Source organism: Notolabrus celidotus, chromosome 4 (assembly GCF_009762535.1).
Source record: "Notolabrus celidotus isolate fNotCel1 chromosome 4, fNotCel1.pri, whole genome shotgun sequence".
NCBI lineage: Eukaryota > Metazoa > Chordata > Actinopteri > Labriformes > Labridae > Notolabrus > Notolabrus celidotus.
The window spans coordinates 20,068,803-20,083,997 of record NC_048275.1 but is presented as its reverse complement, the minus strand read 5'-3'; the positions used below and the strand labels follow the sequence as shown (position 1 = coordinate 20,083,997).

The 15,195-nt window shown below is 36.8% G+C and overlaps 1 protein-coding gene across 5 annotated transcripts; it reads left to right on the top strand.

Annotated features, from left to right (window-relative positions):
• Nucleotides 1-6,226: 6,226 nt before the first annotated feature.
• On the top strand, nt 6,227-12,371 carry vip (vasoactive intestinal peptide). 5 transcript variants are annotated; one of them, XM_034682087.1, is made up of 7 exons: nt 6,227-6,312; nt 6,434-6,913; nt 7,837-7,941; nt 8,553-8,666; nt 9,876-10,001; nt 10,934-11,045; nt 11,379-12,371. In XM_034682087.1, coding segments are annotated over exons 2-7 (468 nt in total). In that variant the 5' UTR covers nt 6,227-6,312; nt 6,434-6,911; the 3' UTR covers nt 11,388-12,371. The 5 variants fall into 5 exon arrangements, with proteins under 5 accessions (XP_034537978.1, XP_034537977.1, XP_034537981.1 ...); XM_034682086.1 differs by having other exon boundaries at nt 7,792-7,941; XM_034682090.1 differs by lacking the exon at nt 6,434-6,913 and having other exon boundaries at nt 6,294-6,312.
• The last annotated feature ends 2,824 nt before the right edge of the window (nt 12,372-15,195 follow it).

Genomic DNA, 15,195 nt, shown 5'->3' with positions numbered 1-15,195 from the left:
ATCTTTCCTATATGGTTTATTCTTATGACTTATTAAAGGTTTTCAAAGCTAACAAACACAAAGTTATCAAACTCTTTGCTACCTTTAACCCAAATTTGGACCCATCATTTATTATCTGGCAACGATGTGGCCTTGAAAAGCAATGGCCAACTTTTCAGGCTTTGGTTGTAGCTAGCAGTCAGTGTTAAAGGTCTTCTGGCCAGATGCTCTGTGTAAGGTGCTGCTCATTGTTTACACTGTTTAGCACAAAGGAGATGAATTATGGAGTTGAAATCTAAAAGCAGATTGCTGGCTGCACACTTTACAGCTTTTGGGTTGCATCATGGACTATATTCTACAGCTTCTGCCCTCTATAAAGACTGATTTTCTCTCATGTACGTCATATGTACGTCGCTTTGGATAAAAGCGTCTGCTAAATGACATTGTAACATTTTCTGTACACAGCCAAAGTCAACTGAAGCACGGGCTGACAACACTTCTGATGCTACTAATAATCAGAAAAAAAATGTTGTAAAAAAAAAAGTTTAGATTTTGTAACCATAGACTCTGTTGATAGAGATACCTTTAACTTAACCACAGTCATTGCTCACATGAACTTGAAAATGGTTAGTATTTCCAGTAAATGCAATTATCAGGAACATCTGGTAAGAAGGTCTGCACACATGATTTGAGTTTTAAACACGTCATTTTCATTACAGCATTAATGTTGCTCATTTCCCAAATTTCATCATCAGCAGTGTTGACCTCTTGCCTCCATTTTCGTTGCTGGATGCAGTCGGTCTCCTGCTGCAACAAACCAGGTTTAGCTGTCAGGGGAGGTTAGCTGTAATTTATCAGGATAATCTCCTCTGGTTGTGGATGGCAATCCATCACCAAACCCAACTGGGCCAACACTGAATCAGAAGGCAAGGAGTTTTCCCACCAGGGAGACAGAAACCTGTTTGACGTTGGCACCTGTGACGATATTTCAGATGAGTGTAAAGGCCTGTCATCTGTCTTTGGAGGGATGTCATGATACTGTCATCTCTCGCACAAACACTGTAAGTATGATGGTCACTTCCTCTCGTCACTTGGAAGAAAACTTACTCAAACACACTCATACATATGCCATATTGGGTCTTTTTGTGGAGGTCAAGAGCATTTATTTTTATGGGTTTGTGTGCAATGTGAAAGCATGTGAAGTAATCATCTTGTTATACCTTTGGGTTGGTCCACTCTAAGAGATTATCCATCAAAACTAGCTTTTTCTTTCTCCTCTCTCTGTTCTTATTTCAGCCATCCTCTTGTCGAGTATTGTCTCTTTTTTCTGTATTTTATACATTCTCTTCTTTTATTATTAAATATATATCATCTCAATAACTTTTTTGATCTGCCCATGCCATAAACACACTTACATTTATGTACCAACCCACACAAAAAACACAGAGAGACAGAAAGAGACCACTGCAAATTTCGTCAGGCTGCCAGGAGTAATCAGCTATCGGAGTTGTCACTCTGCGGTTCACTAATTGGATAATGTGGTGCAGAGGAGGCACTCAGCTAGCCAGGGGGATTCCCCTCATCACACCGGCTGCTGGGAGAGTCGTGATGTAAAGTGTCTCATAACAAAGATGTATTCTATTTGGACCTTAAAGTAGATTCTTACAGCGATCTTCATCACATTCTTGAAATACAACTGAGTTTTTGTTCAAAAAAATACAGTGACCTAAAGATAAAGCAATAATGTTATTGAGTAAACATAGCAATACAAGTTATTTGAGTCATGGCTGTAGTGGTACTCGCATTTATGGAATATAACAAAGTCTATTTACCTAAGGATAGTACTTTGATAATATTCAAGGAAACACTGATCTCTAATGCTTACATTGTAATTTACTTATTTGTTCTGCTCTGCTACACATGTGACTTTAACTTTTTACACAAAGGAAAAAAGTTATAAAGTAATGTTATTTAACAGTCCCATTGTGAGGGGAGTCATTGTGATGTTTTAAGTTTTTCTGATAGCACTTCTGTACATTTTATGAAGTAATGTTTGTAATCAGGATTATCGATTATATAGTGGTGTTTCTGGATCATTGTATTTTTACTCCACGTAAAGCTTTTATTTCTACCACTGAATACTCATAAAAATAGGTGTAGTTGAAATTGTGACTATGGCAGTTTCAATTGTAGAATAGTTGTTGCAGAAACTGCTATATTTGTTTGACAAAAGATAGAGTGGGATAGAAAATAATAATTTATTATTAGTGGTATCAGTGGTGGAACAGCAAGTATGTTTAGATGAAACCACTGAGTTACACAGTATGACAGCAAATGCGTTGCTTACTAGATAACATTTTTTGACTCACTGTATAATTGTCAAATATATAAGACTACATGCATAGCAGAAATATATGATCTTTTTGCATTTCAGGTGTTCTTTTCTCTTGTTAAAATATTTTGCTTACATGACCCACAATGCAAAACAACAGAGAGTTTATCAGAAAATAGTGACTGTTCCAGTAGCAGCTAATGTAACATCATAGCGAGCATTCACTAGCAAGGACCACGCCACATAAGGATATAAGTTTGAACATTTAATTAATTATTTGTGTTCAGTGTGGCCCAGCAAAAGGAGACTCAGGATGGGGGTTCCATCCCAGCGTTATCCTGCCGAGCTGATCTTGACCCGGGTTGTACCTGGAAGTAGACAAGGGCATAGAGGAAGCCAGCACAAGTTGAGTAGAAGGGAATAAGAAAAAAAGGTTAATTGACGCAGAGAAAGGTGAGGCAGGGTGGGTTGAAGAACCACAGACAAACGGTTGGAGTAGGCTGGCTATGTTTAAGTAGGCTTGTCAGGTGATAGAGGGTGTGGTTTAGGCGTGGTCCTGCTCCTGAATTTAAGTTAACACCTTAACTTCATTTAAAAGCACAGCTAGCACACTTTGACTTGTAAGATTGGTTACGTTTCCCCTTTTAGGTCTGGTTTATCTTCTGGTGTCAGGTGGCTTTTTGTAACAGGCTTATTGTTTTTAGAAACTTTGTTTTTAATGCATGTTATGGCTTTATGAATGCTAAATAATCCATACTTCTGTCTTATTACGAACTTCTGAATATCTTGGATCTAGGAACAGTATGATTCTGAAACAATGTGTTGTGTTCTGGATGCACTGTACTTGATGGATACTTGTCCATGTATAGGTCTCAGTAGTAGAGGAAGTCAAATAATATGAAAAAACTATTAAGTTCTTGTCGTCTGTTCTCTGTGTCATCCTGCGCACAGAGGTTAGTCAGCCTGTGACTCGTCTATAGGAACGTTTTCTTCCGTACATTCCATCAACATAATGTAGCTGATGTTTCCTCCATCAGCTTCCTCTTCCTGCTGGGATCTGTCTCCAATCACTGCTGTCAATTAGACCAGCTCCTTCTCCCATGGACTTCTGCCTAATCTACTTTCTCTATGGACTGATCATATTAGGGTTCGGATGGTGCCATCATGGTTAAGAGGAAGGAGAGGGAGAGGTAGTGGTGGTGGTGGTGGTGGGGGTCATCTGCTGACGGGGAGGAGATATCAAAGACCTGGATAGGCCAGAGATGCTGTTGTCACGATTAGGTGGTAATCAAAAATTGTGACCAATGTCGGGTAAACAATCACAAATACTCTTTTTTTACATAAAATACTTAATCCCTCCTTTAGGGGGGTTGTTTTTATATGTCTCATCATGTGTCTCTTACTTTTCTTAACTTTTCAAATATTTTTTATACAGTTGTGCACATCAGAGTTAGTTCAGTTCAATTTCACACTGAAAAATTGTATCAGTTTCTCTTGTGCGTGCTGACCCTCTGGAGTTGATGGTCACTGGTTAGTACAAAATGTAAAAACATATTGTTTTACTATAATCTAATACAGATGTTGATGCAAAAGGCTACAGACAGTATGAATGATGTAAACAATGTTTTAGTCCGCTAGCTTAGCAGTTAATTGAAACATTTAATCACCAAAGGTCGGCAAAAAAGATTGACCAAATGTGAAATATGGCTCTGATCTCCCTTTCTGTACCTCAGTTATGCCCTTGAGCTATGGTCAGAAATGTTATTCCAGGATATAATGGTATCACCTCTGAACTAAGGTTTAAAACACTTCTTCATTTAATACTATAGAACATTTGGGTGATTTTTTTTCATCGTTTGAAGCATTAGACTTCTTCTAATGTGACCAATATTTTTTTCTTGAGCCCCAGAGTCTAGTCCTTTAAACTGACCAGCAAATCCCCAGTTTACCCCTGAGTCCAAGATGCCAGTTATATTGAAATTCTCTTACAGCAATCCTGAGATATCATGTCATAAAAATAATAGAGAAAAGATGTGTAATTTCGCCCACAGGAGGTGCCAAAATCCATGCACAATCAAAAGTTCCTCATGGGAGCTTTACTAAATGACAATGAAAAATGCATAGAGATATTAAACTTCATGTCTAATTGAACAACTTTAAAAAGTTTAATCAAAATGAATATTTCTTTCTCTTTACTATATTCCATTTTTCTTTCTCTCTGCTTTTCCACCAACAGTGGCTCAGCTATCTCCCTTTCTTTCCCTCTATGAGTCTAAGCAGCTCATCTTTTTCCCTCCAGTAATGGAGGCTAAATGGTTCACACTCATTTAGTTGGATAGTTAGATGAAGGATAGATGGATGAATGAATGAATGGATAGATGGATGGATGCATGGATGAGATGTCGGCCAACGTCACGACTACTTCACTGTGCCATTCCAACGCAGCGAATCAGACTCATCAGGGACACTGTGGGTGGATTCAGAAACACTTCAGTTCTGCGTGACGTTGATTTGTTAAAGCCCAACACAACCTGAAATAGAAAACATAAAAGTGTCTGTATCCAAACACCTCCTAAAATGTTATTGAATTTTTCTAAAGAGTGTTAATCTGCAAGAGCCTTGTGTGTGTTTTCAGTCCTCAGTGCTTGCTTATGAACAAGTGTATATAAATGGATGCAGTAGGATTTTGATAACATTGTTATGGAATTAAGTATTTGTGTCATGAGCGGACAATGTGCAGGCTAAAAAAGGGAATGTTTAAAGCTCAAATTATGCATGTAAAAACATCTAATTCCATCTGTTAATGTGTTTGAGTGGCAGGCATCAGGGTAAATCAAATTTAAGCTAGTTGACCTGTGATAACCTTTGTTCCTTCAGGAAAAATTACACAAAATCTATAGGTTCAGGTAATTGTGGCTAATGAAAAGTCTGTAAAACATATCAGGTGTTCTAAAAATCTTAACGTGTTTCAGAAGTACTCTTCAGAGTCTTGGATGATTTGAGTGACTGAACATGATGAAGGGGTAGGATTAGATACGTTTTAACTTCTTCCTACTCCTTTTTTGCACATGTAAAGTAAATTGTTTCACTGTTTGCTTATATTGATTTTGTTTCTTTTGTATAATTGTTTCTTTTTTTTCTTGTATGTTTGTATAACTATTTCTTCTTTTCTACTTGTATGCTTTTTTTTCTATTTTTACTTTTACATGTTCGAAATAAAGACATCAAATCAAATCAAATCAAACATATTGTGCACCCAATAATGTAGAATAATGTTTCTTAGGGCTGTAGGGGTAGTGTAATAGCTCTATGTAATTTAATCTTTTACACTTACAATTTCTATATATTATATGACATATGTACAACATGGCTATGTGCAATACATGACATTTGTGGTTGTAATTTGCAAAAGCTGAATGCGTGGCATTCAAGTCCAAGATACAATTCCCAAAGGGAACAATGAGTTGCACCATGTAATATATTATCATATCTTGTTTATTGTATCATATCATATTGTATAATTTTGTATTGTTTCATATCATATTATATTGTATCATATTGTATCTTTTTGTTTCGATTTGCAACATTAGGTATCTTATTGTATCATAACAGATCATATATATATGTATATGTCATATATCACATAGCATAGCATTGCATATTGCATTGTGTGGTGTCCTATTGTGTCATAGCATATCATATTGTATTTTATTTTTTTCATATCGCAATGTATCAATCATATCGGGTAAGATTGTATGATACCATATAGTATTACGTCACATTCTATCATATCATTTACTATAACATCATATGGTATGGTATTGTATTGCATCTTATGGATTTATATTGTATTTCACCATATTGCATCATATTTTATGCTGTCCTATCTACTCTTATATAATAGCATCAAAACGTATCACATCGTAATGTACTGCATTGTACTGTAATTTATCGTACCATATCGTACCTCATCACCATTGCATCGTAGCTAATTGGAAAAGGTAAATAAGATATATTTTCTTTATGCAACAGGAAATAACAGTATATTTCTGATTAAATGGGTTTCTGTATTATTTACTCAGTTTCTACAGGCTGCCTCTATAACGTATTGTTCTTTTGCAGAAATCACTAGAGTTCAACTCTTCATCTCAGCTATTTACCATTCTCATTTCCTGCCTTAGTTTACATTTTCTCCCTTCCTGTGGTCCTGCAGCGGCTGAGATGAGAGTAAAGTGCATGGAAAATGATCAGATGAGTCAAGGCATCCGCCAAAGCATATATATTAGTTATTTCTGCGATTTGTGAGACGAAAAGAAACATCTCCACCTTAGCATCATCATGGGCCTGTTTAGCTCAGACCGTGAGCGAATGACGAAAGCAGAGACATGCTGACGTCTCAGGCCCCTGATCAAATCTGAAGTCCCCCACCGCTCCATGAGAAACATACAGGTGTATAAAACGGGAGCAGACGTGAAGACAAGAAAGGCAGAAACACCAAGAGAGTCCGAAACACCAGAGTGGAAATACAGCAGCAGCTCGAGATCAGAACTTTGGACAGCGCAGCAGAAAGAGCGAAAAGCAGAGAACTTTCTCCGAGCACATGTAAGATTTTACATTTATCTAGATTGTTTTATGCATATTTTTATATTTAGAATGTGTGTTCTCGGTTGTCTCCCTTCTTGGTCTTTTTGAACTTAGGTTTTTGTTTTTCTTGTGCGCATAGTCTACACTTGGATGAATCCTTTGTGTTGCATACTGAGTTTTACACCAAATAATTAGTTCTACAAAACTCAGCAACAGCAGATCAGACCATTAGATTTGGTTTGTGGTAAATGTTGGCAACAAAATCCCGTGGTCTCATACTTTGCTTGTTGATGGTTTGGTTGCATTGTGCGCAATTACGCACTGGATTCCGATAAGCTCTTGTTCTTTCCTGTGTCGAAATGCTCCATCAATGGCGATAAGTCAGCGATTAGTATCCTGGCATTCGTGTTCTTTTTTGTTTGGAAACTAGAGATATTTAAAATTTTATTGACACTGGTGACTGTTGAAGTAAGGAATTTATTTTTGTGATTAACTAATTAAAGCACTAGGACGCATAAAAGTGAGGACTCGTTACATCTAGAACAGAATGGTAGTTTCTCCTTAGCGCAATAATATATGTCTTCGTTGATAGCCGTGCGTAATTACACACCAGATATCGACTCTTTATGTTATTCTTCTTTGACAAAAGTCTCAATTACATTGGTATTCTTTTCAACATCGATGTCCAAATAGCTCTTCTTGACACAATTCTGCTTCTAAGAGTCTGTTATATATTTCTTAGCATTACCCCTTCCTCCAATAATTGACCTCTTTTTAGGAATTGACTGTTGCGCATAATGTATTTTAAACAAACGTTTAGTGTTTTGATAAAGGGATGCTTTAAATTTTTGATTGACAGACTGGTGAAAATTACCTTTAATGCTCATTGTGTTCAGGTGAGGCGCAGAAAGATTCCTTTTAACACCAATGCCCTTCCTCAGGTGTAAAGCGATGTTACAGCGAACCGGACCCCAGCTGATTTTCCTAATAGCCCTGTGCAGTGTGTTTTATTCCCGGACTCTGAGTCTACCGTACACATCGATGAGGTAAGAGAAACTATGCTCTTCTTTACATCTAAAGCTACCGAGAGGGGAAAGATCCAGCGCTGTGTGACTAGATATGTGTAGAAATTTGGCTTTACCTCAAAACTCCTGTTCACCAAGCGAGAATAATTCACTTTTAAAGTATGTTATCACCACAAAATGTAGGTATAAAGTCAAATATTTCACTAGCTTTCGGTAACATAATGCCAGAGATGGCTAAAATAAACGTATCTTCATTTCAAAATGACACCCTTAACGAGAACTGTTCATAATATATCATAATATGCGATTATCTCGTTTTAATGGTTTATCATGCACCAGTAAACTAAAGTAATGCTCAAATTTGGTCTTTTAGTGCTGTGATTATAATTCTCGGCAGCATCTAAACACGTTTTAGCCCCGATGGATAGGCTGAACCCTTCTTGTTCCTTCTTCCATCATCACAACCCAAGAACTCACTGAAAACCCTGGCACTGCCCGTTAGACCATCGCTGGGATCACTTCAACCAATTCTTTACACAGTTAGGCTGTCTGGTGTCTGTTTTGCCTTATTTTGAACATTATTGGATCTAATGTGACCAACTACTATTTTTTTTCCCTGTGATGCTAATCAGACCGTCGAGACACGCAGACGGTCTGTTCACCAGTGGATACAGCAAACTGCTCGGACAGCTCTCAGCGCGGAGGTATCTGGAGTCTCTGATCGGGTCAACGGGAAAACGGGTCAGGTAGGTAATCTTTCCGGCTTTTTAGAAACTGTTTCAATGGCAATTCAAAGTAGTTTTAGTACTAGACTCACACTTGTTTTGTACATCAAATGTCCAGAAAACAACCTTCACGTTTCACAGATTTGTCTTTGTTTAGATTACAATTAATACCGAATCTACAGGCTTAACTAGTCCACTGTGTAGATCTGGTTTTCTTCTTTTAAAGCCTTGTTTCAAATTTGTATATTTGCTAATTATTAAATCCTGACATCATAATAACCGAAATCCATCAGAGAATAGAGCTAGTTTGAATGTAGGCTTAGGAATGGCAAGGAAAAAGCACAATCATTTAAAAAAAGGACCTGTCTCCTCTCACTGAATCTAAATCTCTTTGCTGCTGTGATGTGCAGAGTCAAAGTAGAAAAGATGTGGAAATAAATTGCAGGTGGATGCAAAAGTCTCAAGTTTCAGCATGCCACCTCTGAAGATTGAAATTATTTTCACCCAAAAAATTTAACAAACTGTCCATGTGAATGGTGTTTAAGTAGCTTTCTGATAGTTGAAGTTCAAAAAACTGAAAGAAAACTAAAATAACTTGATTTTGAACCTTGTACCTTCACGTTATATCAGGAATATCTTGACCCTTTCTTTTTAAGGTTTTTCAATATTCAATTTTTCAAAAATGTATTTGGTTTTTGTTTTAATCAACAGACAAGATTCCGAAACCTGCTCCAATTTTTTCAAAAAATCAAAGGTTCTGTGAAAAGACCAAAAGTCTATTTTATTTTCTGAAATTTCATCACTGGCAAATCATAGAATCAAGTCCTGTACAATTGAATTACAGTCAAGTTTTCCTAAACTCTCACATAATTATTGATACGATCACATTTTTAAATTAAAGACCATACGTTATGCTCACTACCATGTAGAGATTGATGTTTGTATCTTAACACCAGACGCTTCTGACATTTTCACTGAAAAACTTGACCTGTCTGATGATGCATTTTTTAATTGACCAAACATTTTAAAGGTTAATATATGCCACATCCTGTTTAGTACATGTTGGTAAAACAGCCAGGAGGGATTCAGTCACACACAAAGAGAAGGAGACACCATGAATAACAGATCCTGAGCTGTGCTGACGTTTACATCGAAACCTGCTGCCCTCCCTCCTGCGATGAAACCTTATACCTGTTTGACCCTCTTTTTTTCATATGCTCTCATGTGCAGTGATGAGCTTATGGATGAGCCGGTGAAGCGCCACTCAGACGCCATCTTTACAGACAACTACAGCCGCTTCCGCAAACAGATGGCCGTCAAGAAGTACCTCAACTCAGTCTTAACGGGAAAGAGAAGGTAATTAGTGGTTGTTCTTCCTTCACACTAACAAGCTTTCATTTGTTAATCTGACTTGAATATCTTGAAGTAAATCATTGTGAGATGTAAGAACAAGGACATGTAGTGATATCACAAACAGAGACTATTTGAAGCTTCAGTTTGCACATCCCATTCTTATTTTGTTCTCAATATTTCAAGATTACAAGGCTTTGTTTTTATTGGATATGAAAGCTGAACAGAGATAGGAAATGTGAGAAAGAGAAATTGTAGGGAGGCATGCCCTTAATAGTCACAGGTCAGAGTCAAACCAGCAAGTAGTGCAAGATCTTTTCCTTGGTATGGAGAGCCTGCTCTAACTACTGAGCTCAACCAGCCCCTCACAACTCTTATTTCTCATTTGAAACATATTGAATGGAATTCTGTACAGCTAAAGTTTTATTTAAGCCACAGTACAAGGTAGACAAATGTCATGCAACATGTGGCCTCTCAATTTCAAATAAGAGTCAAACTTGGGTTGCAAATAAGAAAGATACAGTCAAAAAGAAAAAGGTTAAAGGATAGAGGAGGAGTTTAAACCATATAAGCAGAACAGGGATGCTGGTTAAACTGTGTGCTTGATGTACAGAGGCTGCATTCCTGGAAGTAGGTCCAATCTCTGTCTCTCACTCTATCCACTGTCCTGTCCTTCAATAAAGACACTAAAAGTCCCAAAAATATTTTTAATCTTGAAGAATGAGAACCACAGAACATACTACTTATGGCTAAAACTTTATGCAGGGAATGAAATGGGGGCAACTCTTTTATATTGTTTCAGCTCTTATTTCATGTCAGACACTACATGTATTATCCATCCTGTATTTGCAGATTGTGCTGCAAATTTTTCAAGTATTTGTGAGCAATGTGATCCATATATATTGACCTTACACATTCTCTCCACTTTCACATTAAAGCCTAGAAGATCCTGTAACCAGTGACCACGAAGACACTATGGACGAGTCCAATGCCTTCCAGGACAGCTACAGTGACATAAACGTAGATCACCTCCTAAACAACTTTCAACTGGTAGGAATAAATACACACAAACACACTGGCACACAAATATATGTAGTCCGATACGGCACTTCTGCAAGCCCTGAAGCTAACTTTAATCTTTTAACTCTAAAGTTCACTGAAGAAATGACATCCTGTATACATCATGTACTCACATATGTCTAAAAGAGACCATACACTCATACGTAATACTTTCACAGCAAAACAACATACAAGTGAATCTACGGAAGTCAAAAGGCTGATATCCAATAAATTATAAAATGCAGTAGAATATTTCACCAGCCAGTTATTCTGTATCAGTAACCCTCTCCTCTGTTCATTTCCTTCCTTTCCTGTCCTCTGCAGCCACTTTGAGGAGGGTTCCACGCTCGAGTGAATACCTCAAGTCATCCTCATGAAACTGCCCACTCCAAAAACAACACAGTATTAATCCAAAGGACATTTGAAAGTCAAACCAACCCGACGATGTGTTCTTTATCAATCCATACTAACAGTTCATGTTTACACTGTATATATACAGAATATATACAAAAGGAGTTTTGGCCTAAACGCTCTTCTTCGGGCTACTCTGAGCAACTCTGAGCATCCATGTGCACTTTGTTAAATAAGTGATTAAATATGATAACTGGCAACAGTAAATATACAAAGAAGTAACAGTTTTATTTCTTTTTATTGTCACTATTGTCTATCAATGGAACCCTTTCTCTCCTAATGTTTTTTTCAAGAAACCTTGTCTAATTTAAGTTGGACCTGTCCCTACAACTTTAGTAAAATATTTGAACCACTGTATGCTCAGCATTCAATCCTGATAGGATACCTTTCCCGTTAACTTTCAGTGATGATTAGCGTTGACTTTCTCTGTCCCATTGAATGTTATGGTCCATTGTCACCATGCTTTAAAGAGACCAATGTTTTTTCTGTCAACTTTCAACTTAAAATATGTCACTCTGATTTACTTTTAGTCAGAAGTTCCTTTAAATTTGAGAGAAATCGATCTGATTAAAACTTCCAGTCAAAAGTCCTGACACTTTTTACAACAATAGATGTTTTTATTTATTTGTTTAATCCTGTCTGTATAACAGCCCTTTACATCTAAGTGAAACATTGTCAAATTAACTGTCAAATGATTGGATTGTAATTGACTATCATCATTTGATGATACAAATAAAACTGAGGGAGAGAAAGAGGAACACATTTTGAATGAACCAGATGCATATAATCACTTTATACTACTCAACATGTAGAGCAAAGATGTTATAACTGAGCATAGACCTGCCTTTAGTGCATATAGTGATGTACACCAGTCACCAAATAAAAGATATTGGTTTATTTTTCAAAGCTGGGTCTTTTGTCTGGCTGATTGTTTGATGGTTGAAGTTTTAGGATATGAGTTTTAGCAGTTTAGGGTTTTTGAAAGATGACATAAAGAATTTAATTTTGCTGGTGGCATATCATTTTTGGACTAGTCCAGTAGCACATGAAGCGAGGGGAAATTCAAATGCTCTATGGATACATAATTGTTTTTTTATTTACAGAAAAGCTAATGATATGATCACACAAGTGGAAGTGACATGTTGACATACAGGAGTACTATGTAGCAAGTGACCTTCATTTCTTCCCCGTGTGTCATGAACAACATTGTGAATACACGCTGAGTGTGACTTCTATTTCTTTAAATGTCTCCTTCTTTCCTCACTGACCCAGAAAACAACATTCATGCTAACATCTTTACATCTGTCAGAGTACTGGGGGGAGCATGTGTCACATTTATCAATACTTGTTACTCACTAATCCACAAATATAAAGAATCAATGACAGACAGATCTGACAAAGCTACTAGACTCTTCTTCAGAGTTATAGGATTGGATTTTATACAGGATGATTTCTCCTGAGAAAAATATAATTAATAATAATTAATAATAATACATTTCAGACTGTTTCTCATTACAACATTTTGAGGGAAGTGTTTTTCTGTAACTCAACCCTTCTAACATATTATGTAAAAGGACACGTAGAAAAAAGCAGTGGGAGAACACTGCAAAGTGAGTAATGTACTTCAGCACCATGGACAGCGACAGTTTGAATCACGTAAGTTGAACTAGGTACAGAGTTGTTCTAAATGGTGAAATGATGTTTACCTGATAAATGTCTACTTTGCTTGACAGAGAAGGAGTCTTTATAAATTACTTTCTGGCATATTATATTTATATATATATAAAATGTCAACATCAAAATTTTGGAGAGGAGGAGCGTGACAGAAAGACTGCATGGGGAACTCCTCAAACAAAGTCTAGCTAAATAAAGTCCAGAGAAGCCTTATTTTCTGTTTGTCTCTGTTTGGGGTTTTAGGTACTGAAAAAAACAATACTTATTACACAACTCATGTATATATTAGGCTAACTAAGCAGTTATTAATGTATAAGTAATCTTTAAGTGAATGAAAGAGATCCTGAAAAAATAAAACAATCAACAACATTACTGCCACTTTTCCAATTCTTGCCTGCACACTAGTCCTTGAGCCAGATACGCAATGACAAAGAGTCTCAGACAAAAAAATGACAGAAAAAAAAGACCTGGGGCCTCATGTACAAAGGTTGCACAAAAACATGGCATACGCTCTTTTCACCGCAAATTTCCGATGTACCATGAGTGAAATGAACACTAACTTCATGGCTGGCATACGCACGTTTCTACAGCTGTTGATCCTTGCGCATGGATTCATACATCTGGATATTTTTGTGCGTATGACGTTTGCTGGATTTGAGCGTACGCCATGTTTCAGTGGGGAATCCACGCAAGTCTTTGTACATGAGGCCCCTGATGTTTCAAGAATGACTATTTATGAACCTGAAAATACATTTTCTTGAGATGTTGTTGAAGTAGTGTATCATCACCATGAACCAGTGGGCTTAAGCATGAATACAACAGAAAATGCAGATTAGTCAGAAATGTATGAAAATCAGATTCATTTTTTTTTGCAATAAGTTATCTTATGGTGGCTGGAATCTACTAAAGTATATATACATCTATTTCTATTCATAAGATAGATGTGCACATAGTGTGTATATATCTCTTATATTTGCTATATTTTATTTTATTATATTTAATTTAATTTTACTTTAACTTTATCATTACTGTTATTATTGTTATTATATTTTTAACTATAAAAGTAAGTACAATTGTTGTATTCCCCTGTCCTGTGTTGTAAGCTGCTGGAACAAAATAATTTCTCTCAATGGGGGACCAATTAAATATATCTTATCTTATCTTATCTTATCTTATCTTATCTTATCTTATCTTATCTTATCTTACACATCTATTCTAGTAGATACCATTAGTCATTTAGTACTGATGGGAGATCTTTTCTCAGTTCTGCTTCACTGTTTAACAGTGACCACACCAGGTACATTTTATGGATTTAATGAAAGTGTAACCTTCAGAATCAAAGTAACATCACACCTCTGAACCTATACAGCCGGTCTTCACAGTTCCAGTGTAACTAGGTCCCGCTGGATACTGCTAATGGATATGTTTGTGATATCTAAAGGTTAGAAAGCAGCCATGCTTTCAGTCATGTTGTAATACTTCTCACCATTAAGGGTCTTCTTAGTAATCCAGCTGTGAGTTTCCACAGCTCTATAATTGCCTCCCTTGTAGAAGAAAATGTTTACCAGGGACATGATTAAAGAAGTTGAAGTGCAAATGGACATAATGTTTGACATCTCCATATATGTATTTATCTCTTGACCGCAATAGTATGTGTAATTCAGCCAGTATGAACGTATTTTTATTTGGGACTATAGTGTCAGTGTTTGGATCTCTTTCTAACCATCAAAGGAAGTTTGACCATAACTCTAATTTTACAGCCAAGTTGGTTTGAGTTAGATGAGAGAAATGTCAGTTAATTAATGAATTAACAAAAATAAAGGCAGGAATACTAATATCACCCCACCTCCAGAGACCTGAGCAGGGTGCATTGGGAATATTAGCCCCGGGATGATTGGAGCCAATCCAAATCAAGATTCCACTGCACTGGATCCTCAGTTCCTCAGTTAGCCACGGCTATAATCAGGTATAATCAGTTAACTCTGTGCCTTGTGTTAGGGAACACGGGCATGTAAGCTGTGCTAGCTTCAAGCCTCCTGGAACATCCTCACAGAAT